This window comes from Stegastes partitus, unplaced genomic scaffold, assembly GCF_000690725.1.
Source record: "Stegastes partitus isolate 25-593 unplaced genomic scaffold, Stegastes_partitus-1.0.2 Scaffold1526, whole genome shotgun sequence".
Taxonomy (NCBI): domain Eukaryota; kingdom Metazoa; phylum Chordata; class Actinopteri; family Pomacentridae; genus Stegastes; species Stegastes partitus.
The window spans coordinates 182,480-190,920 of record NW_007579257.1 but is presented as its reverse complement, the minus strand read 5'-3'; the positions used below and the strand labels follow the sequence as shown (position 1 = coordinate 190,920).

Here is an 8,441-nt window from a genome sequence, read left to right as displayed (position 1 = left end):
GGGGGCGCTGATCGGTAATCAATTGACTGCATCGATACGGAGACACGACACAAACACACTAAACTAATACACACACTGAAGTAAAACAGAAACACAAAACTAACAGACAAAATAACAGCACACACACACACAAACGAGCACAACGATGATAAATAATTTCCTGAGGTACCCTACCAACGGGATCGATAAAGTTCTATCGAATCTATCTAAACTAACACAAACATGTGACACAAACCCCACAACACATAAAGTAATGCACACACATAAAACCACGACCCGGACACACACACTGGTTGTGTGTGTGTGTGTGTGTGTGTGTGTGTGCTGCTGTGACGCTCCTACACACCAGGACAACACACGTTTCACTGCTGTTGTGTTTTTGTGCTGCTGGTCTGTGGTGTGACCTGTGGGTCAGCCTGGTTCTGATATGAGCAGATTTTCTGGGTCGCTGGTGGAACAGTTCATTCGTTCTGTGGAGCTGCTGGTTCTGCTGGTTCTGCTGCTGGTCGGGTCCTGAACACAGACGGCTGGTGTCTCCTGTGGGGCAGTAAATGAGGGGAACACAGAGGAGCCGGAGGCGAGTAGAGAAAATATCTGAGGTTTATTTTGTAGAAAAGCGGAGCGTGGAGCCTCCGACTGCTTCACACCAACACCACTCCGTGGATCATTTTACAGCAAAAACAACTTCAGATGTGCCGCCTGCTGCTGCTTCAGCACATGAGGACGGGTTCTGGAGCACGCTGCCGCCTGCCCTCGTCAGACAGAACTCCTGACGACGGGCTGCACTGATGCAGGTCCAGTTTGTGCCCAGCTCTGTGCTGTGGACACTCAGACGCTGGACGTCCCTTTGGCCACTAAACCTGACAACAGGAACCCGCCGTAGGTTCTGCTTCTTCGGCTTCGGGCCTGAAGGTCGACGTGGACAAAATTCATTCATGTTTTTGAAGCATTTTACAGCAAAAGTCCATCACAGCAGCTTCCTCTTCAGTTTATGAGACAATAACAGAAGAAAACATGTGAGTGATGCCGGTGTGCCGGCTGCAGCTTCAGGGACAGTTCGTACACTTTAAACCTGAAACTCAGCTGCTGTCCGTGTTCATCACAAAACTAAAACAAGCTGAATTTGGAGTTCATGTTCAAAGGACGCTCACAGAAACGGTAACATTAGATTTTAACTATCAAACTGTTTTCAGCAGCAAAACGTTTTTCATTTGTTCCTTTACAGCAAAACTTATAAACATAAATAGGTTTAAATAAGGAGCAGGACCTCCAGCTGACGAGGCCACAGGCAGCAGCGTGTCCCCGGAAACCACAGGCAGGCGACAGCAGGAAGGTTAAGACTTCATCTGACAGCAACCAGTAACCAATAATCAATAAGCGATCAGCTTCATCGACACTGAAGACAGTAAACAAACAAACAGTGATGTACTGCAGACAGAGAGAGGCTGGCTGACAGTCGAACAGAAACGAGTTCCAACGCCACAGGACCAGTGTGTGTCCACGTCTGTCTGCGTTTGTGGGGACGAGGCCAGACCTGGTCCAGGTTCACGTCAACCAGGGTCCTCACAAACACAGATGGAGCGGGGTGTGTGTGTGTGTGTGTGTGTGTGTGTGTGTGTGTGTGGTGGGCGGGGTCATGAAGGCGACGTGCCCCGCCCCCTCCATGCCACAGGCTCAGCTCCGGGGTCAGAGGTCATCACATGCCCTGCCTGATGCTCTGGATGATCTGGAAGATGGCTGCAACACACACACACACACACACACACACACACACACACACACACACACACACACACACACACACACACACACACACACACACACACACACGTCAGAATAAAAATTAGCAAAACATCAAAATACGACCATGAATCAGAAACAGAAACTGTCAGATGTGAACTTTCCGACGGTCCCTGAACTAACCGTGAGTGAAACAATCCAGAGTGAACCTGAGAATCGAGACACGTCAGAGGCATCGTGTTGGTCTGCAGCTCGACTCGCTGACACCAGCTGAGGGCTGAAGCTGGCCGATGGATCGACCCACCAAACTGTCCTCTTTGTGTTTCTACCAACAAGGCTTCAGACGCCTCCACCCACAGACACAACCTTGACAAGGAGCTCTGCAAAATATCCAAGCACCTCGAAACAGTGTCCACACCCTGAAAGCTTCTTCAAAGACCTCAAAATCCTGCCTTAAAACCTCCTGAAAGACCTGGAAAACCTCCTTAAAGACCTTAAAATCCTGCCTCAAAATCTCAGAAACCGTCTGAAAAACCTCAAAAACGTCTCAACGTCTTAATAATCTCCTTAAAGACCTAAAATATTTCCTTGACTATCTCAAAAATCTTGTTGAAGACCTCAAACATCTCCTTAAATGTCTAGAATTCCCTAAAAAATTCCTTGAAGTTGTCAATAACCTCCCTTAAGATCATAAAAACCTACTTAAAGACTTCAATAACCTTCAGCAAGACCTCAAAAACCTTCTGAAAGACCTCAAACTCCTTGAGAACCCTGTGATAGATCTCAAAAAACTCCTGAAAGATCTTGAAAATCTCCTGAGACCTCAAACTCCTCCTCAAAGACCTCAAGAAGCTCCTGAAAGCCTCAAAAATCTCATTGACAACCTCAAACATCTCTTTAAATGACCTCAACAACTTCCTCAAAGACCTCAAATATCTCCTGAAATGTCTTGAATCATTCCTTGAAGTTGTCAGTAACCTCCCTTCAGACCTACTTAAAGACCTTGAAAACCTTCTGAAAGACCTCAAACTCCTTGAGAACCATGTGAAGGATCTCATAAACCCCCTGGAAGACCTTGAAAATCTCCTGAGACCTCAAACTCCTCCTCAAAGACCTCAAGTATCTCCTTAAAGTCATCAACGCCCTCCTTGAAGAGCTCGTCTGACATCCGTGAACTTCAACGTGAGACAGAGCTCTGCAGGACAACCTCAACCTGATCAGAGCTGCTCATCACATCTGGATCCTCCTGAGAAACTCACCTGAACCACACACCACGAAGACGAAGAGCGCGAGCAGCCACGGGCCCACCGGAGATTTGTCGTCATTTACTGGTCGCTGAAAGAAAACAGAGAAGCATCAGCGTGTGTGACGGCGGGCTGGTCACGCTGCCACGTGGTCGATCTGCACGTCTCCTTCTCATGAACTCAGCATGTTGGAGTCACAGGCCTGCTGAGGCTCACCACACATCACAGACCAAACCAACTGCTGAGTCCAGTTCACACACAACACTGGTTCATGTTGGTGTCGTCTCCCCCGTCCAACGTCACGTCTTCAGAACCCTCCCAGAACCCAAACGTGTGGAGTGAGTTAACGACGAGGAACAGCAGCAAAGCCTCGTGTGTGTGAAGGCCCACCACCACCTATGTGGCACCTCCGCGGAAAAAGGTTCATTCATCTGGGTTTAATTAATATTAATCCATTCATAGGTCCAGAGCAGCAGCTGCATCGGGTTTACGGCGACATGCAATACCTGGACGGGATCAGAACCAGAACCACAGCCTTTACTGTCGTTATACAAAAACCATAAAGGTGCATTCAGCAAAGAAGCAGTTCTGAACTAACCAAAGAAAAAATCAACAGAGGTGTGTAATAAATAAAGTGACTAAAAATAGAAACACACGATAATTTACAATGAGCAGCAAATAAACCAATGTGCCCAGTCCACCCGGTTTTCCTTTCAGGTCCGGACCTCCTCAGTCTGTCCGCTCCAGTGATGCTGCTGTCAGGGCTCTGCTCCACAGCTGCCTGCCACCAAAGTCCATTCACAAATCTGCACATTTACTGCTGCGCCCGGTCTGCAGAGACAAAAGCTGCATAAAGTAAGAGAACTAATCTCCAACGGAACCGTCTGGAGGCCTTCTTCAATCCCTCTAACGTATAAATCAAAACTTATTTCAAACACGCTGGACTTCAGCGTCTAACCTGGGCCACCTGGGCCACCTGGCCTCCGCCCACTGCAGTGTTGACCCCGCTCACAACATGCGGGGATGGGACGGAAAAGAGGAGAAATCCACCCAACAAGCAACAATCCGAGTTTTATAAGCGAGCCGATGAGAAACCCGTTTGAGAATCTTTAACATTAGCGCTGCACATGTATGTTTTCAAGGGTTTAGCTTTATGGACACATACAATCACGTCAATGTCCCGGATTTCTGACCGCAGTCTGGCTCCATCTCTTTCCTCACACATTCACCGGTGGATAAATACGCGCCACCGGCCAGAACTGGACTATTTTCCGCCCTTGTACAAATTACAGTAATATTTAAATGCGCTCCTGATTTAGACGTGCAGTTTTAGCTTTCGCTGCTGAAGCTAAAGTTAGCTAGCGGCTAGCTGCACCGCTGCTTCCTGGACCCCGTTCTCACCAACAAACCCGAGTTACTGCTCGATTACCGGCCTTTTAAAACACATTTGCCGCACATCGGACCGGCTCCAGCCGCTCATCGGACCGGCTCCACAGAGAAACCAGTCGACGCTAGCTGGTTAGCCGTTAGCCTAGCTGTCAGTACCGATGTTTTCTGGACGTGTCCCCGCTGTGTGATCGTCTTGCTGTGCCGCTCGTTTGCCACTTTCATCCGCTGCACCGCCGACATGTTTCGGGTTTAATCACTGTTCCAGAACCAGGAGGACGGAGGAGCCGGGAAGAACCGGGAGCCGCAGAGAGAGGCGCGCTGGAACCTCAGAAAACGTCCCGCAGGAGGAGAGTCTGAGCCGGGTTCGTTTCCGTGTTGTCGGTCCGAGTGGATGCTAACAGCTAGCTCGCTGCTAGCTGAAGCTGACGGACTCGTCACGTGACAGGGAAGAGTCCTTTCAGAGCCAGACTCCGTTCACAAATTTGGGACATTAATGTAGTTTTACGTGTCCGCAAAGATACAGACGATAAAAATATGAGTTGACGCGTTTATCTGAATGTATTACAAACGGTCCTTAAATCGGCTGGTATATAACTCACTGATTATTGCTTGTTGTTTGGATTTTTAACCTTTTATATTCTATCCTGCTGCTGTTCTCCGGCAACGAGAAAACCAGGTGCATGTCACAAACGGTACAAGTTTAGCACTTTAAAATAGTATATATGAGCAAGTTAAAAAAGAAGTCACATTTTTTAAAGATTTAGGGATTAGGGATGAAACATAAATATATTTCTTGTGTGTATTATTCTTAATTCTTTAGATTTTTCAGCTGCTAAATGCAGTTCACTGTAATGGTGTTTGTGACCAGTAACGGCCTTGAATCTTGAACCTGACAGGCTCCAGCATCAATGCATTGACATAATACCCAATAATAACAATCGATCAGATTTATACAGCGCTTTTCTAGACACGCAAAGATGCTTCACACTGTCAGTTATTGGTGGTAGCTACAGTTGTTGCCCCGGGGCAGACTGACAGAGGCCTGGCTGCCATCCTGCCCTCCGACCACCTCAACACTCCATCCACACCAGGCAGGTGGAGAAGCGTGTTGCCCAAGGACACGACCACCATGACACAGGTTCCACCCGCTCCACCTGCTGAGCCAGAACCGCCCGGTCCTGGACAATAAGCAGCTTCAAGTCCAGTTTCTGAGCTTCAGCGTGTTCCTGTGAATAATCCTGATCAGTGATGTGAGTGCACCGTGTTTGATCTATTGATCGCTTTGTGATTGATTGGTTCAGACTGAACAGACAACAACAGCCCAGTGAAGTTTCTCTGCAGTTTATTGTAGCCTGAAGTCGGTCCACATGTCAGCACACACACACACACACACACAGAGACACACACACACAACAGACACACACGCACACACACAGAGACACACACACACAGACACATACACACACACACAGACACACACGCTTGCATGTTTAGCACATGGTCGTCTCACACACACACACACACACACAGACACACACACACACACACACACAGGTCTGGCTGAGTTGTGGCCAGGTGTCAGAGGTCATTAGTAGGATGTCTACCTGCGTCTACCTCACTACAGGTGAGTGTCTGCTTCACTTCCAACATGGCGTCTCTGCCAGGTGACCCTGGAGGTCAGAGGTCAGGCAGCGTCAGCTCGCGTCACCTGCAGTGACATCACAAGTCAACCTGACGGCCGGGTCGCGGTGCGGCGGGACTAGAGAGCGTGCGGGAGGCGGTTGCCGTGGTGATGCCTCCTAACAGCCCAGCCCGCTGATGGAGCCGATGCGGTCCATCTTCATCCCGAAGCAGCCCCGCCCCCCCACCATGGACTTGCGGCTCCGCCTCCTCATCTTGTTCTGCCGCTGCAGGAAGTCCAGGAAGAACCGAGGGACCGCCTCCCGCCTCCCGCCAACCAATCCCCTCGCAGCACCGTGGGAGGGCGACGAGGAGGCGGGGCGTCTACCCGACCCCTCTGTGATGTCATCAGAGGTGGGCGGGGCCAAGATGAGAGACGAGAGATGAGAGCCAAACAGAGAGTCTAAGACCTGCAGACAACATGGTCATCAATATCAGTGATCAGTGATCAATATCAATATCAGTGAAAGCAGCAATCAGCACTCAGTGAAGATGAAGAAGAAGGTGATGATGATGATGATGATGATGATGATGATGATGATGATGAAGAAGGGCTGCAGGTGTCTCAGTGGTTAGCACCGTGACCTCACAGCTAGAAGGTCGCCGGTTGGCGTCCCGGTGAGGACACCCGGGATCTTCCTGCGTGGAGTCTCCATGTTCTCCCCGTGCAGCGTGGGTTCTCTCCGGGTTCTCCGGCTTCCTCCCACAGTCCAGAAACATGCTGAGGTTAATTGGTGATTGTAAATTGTCCGTAGGTGTGAATGTGAGTGTGCTTGGTTGTCTGTCTCTAAGTGTAGCCCTGTGATGGACTGGTTACCTGTCCAGGTGAACCTGCCTTCACCCTGAGTCAGCTGGGATAGACTCATCATGAAGAAGATGATGAAGATGATGATGATGATGGTAATGATGAAGGTCTCCCACCTGTTTGTTGTCTCGCTGAGGTGAAGGTCTCGTCTCCACGGCGACGGTGAGGAAGAGGAGGAGCAGAGGAATGAATGAGGGGGAAGAAGAAGAAGCGGCCATCTTTGTTTGGAGGAAAAACAGAAACGATTAAACCAATGATTGGCTGAGTGGAGACAGTATAGACACACAAACAAACACACGTAGGAGTCCAAGAGCCTTTGTCTAATGGTTGTGTTTTGCTCCGTGGATGTTTTTCATTGTTTGATTCTGCATTTATCTACAGCTTAGTTCTATTTCATACTTAACTTAAAAGAGAACAAAAGCATTTCTAACGACAGCGTTTCCTTCACAGGTTTCTCTGTTTTGATTCTTTGTTCAGTCTGACTTCAGAGGCTTCGTCTGAGAACAAAGTGTCCACAGAAGGACTGAACTACACACTGTGCACCGACACCACCGCGAGTGATTGATTGATTATTGATCATCAGCAGCAGCAGCTTGATTGATTAGAATCAGCAGAATGACCAGAAAACCATCAGTGAAGGAGTTTGATGTGTTTGACTGAACTTGTTCTGACGTGAAATTCTTTAAACTGGTTCAATGTGACTGTTTTCTAACATTAGATCAGATTTATCTACATTTTAAAATATAAACATCTTATTTTGATTATTTAAATACGTTTGCTGAGACTTTTAAAATAAATAACATCAGATTGGACAAAAAATTAAATGATATTTTACTGTAATTAGATTTATTAAAAATAAGAATTTGGTCAAATAAAACTGGATTTTTAAATAAACTAAAATTAAAATGAGATTAAATTAGATTATTTTTTAATTCAATTAAATTGTATTAAAAACAAATCAGATTAAACTAATGTGTTCAAGGATTAGATTTTAACCTTTAAGTACTGAAACACATGATTAAAATATACTTTATTGTAGCTTAATGTTGGTTTTCAATTACATTAAATTATATTTTCTAAAAATGTTCGTTTTTCCAAAATGTCTTTTTATTAAATGAAATGAGAATAAATTTATATTTTAAACTTCGATGAGATGAAGCGATGCTTTAAATTTAACAGGTTGAATTCAGTTTTTAAAATCTGCATGATGTTGGATTAAAATATACTTTTCAATTTAAATGAGTCCATTTGTTAATTAGATTAAGTCTGACGATCAGAGACGTTATTGATCCCTGAGCAGCAGTACACCTGATCAATAACAGAAGTAAAGCAGCACAACTTACTGAGCACCAGAAATATTCCAACAACAACAAAATAAAAACTCCAGAAAAGGTTCTGCTGGTCGTTGATCGATCGATCGGTTCTGTCCAATAAAAGCTATTGATTATTGGTGTCACATCAACTCTTCTGTCCTGCTTCCTGTCAGGACGACGGCGTCTCCGTGCCGACGCAGGACGGCGAGTTTATACGGCTCAGGGTTGTGATGTCACACATTCTTACTGCTGTCGCCCCTGACGACAGGC

General features: G+C 46.8%; 2 protein-coding genes across 2 annotated transcripts; both read right to left on the bottom strand.

Annotated features, from left to right (window-relative positions):
• Window positions 1-582: 582 nt before the first annotated feature.
• Window positions 583-4,772, bottom strand: LOC103371100 (stress-associated endoplasmic reticulum protein 1). Its single transcript, XM_008300327.1, has 3 exons — window positions 4,530-4,772; window positions 3,000-3,075; window positions 583-1,737 (listed from the first exon to the last, which is right to left on the bottom strand). The coding sequence occupies exons 1-3, from the start codon at window positions 4,611-4,613 to the stop codon at window positions 1,697-1,699; spliced, it is 201 nt and encodes a 66-aa protein (XP_008298549.1). The 5' UTR covers window positions 4,614-4,772; the 3' UTR covers window positions 583-1,696.
• A 1,400-nt stretch (window positions 4,773-6,172) lies between these two features.
• LOC103371099 (C-type natriuretic peptide 2-like) lies at window positions 6,173-7,076 on the bottom strand. The gene is made up of 2 exons (XM_008300326.1): window positions 6,975-7,076; window positions 6,173-6,463 (listed from the first exon to the last, which is right to left on the bottom strand). The coding sequence occupies exons 1-2, from the start codon at window positions 7,074-7,076 to the stop codon at window positions 6,173-6,175; spliced, it is 393 nt and encodes a 130-aa protein (XP_008298548.1).
• Window positions 7,077-8,441: the final 1,365 nt, after the last annotated feature.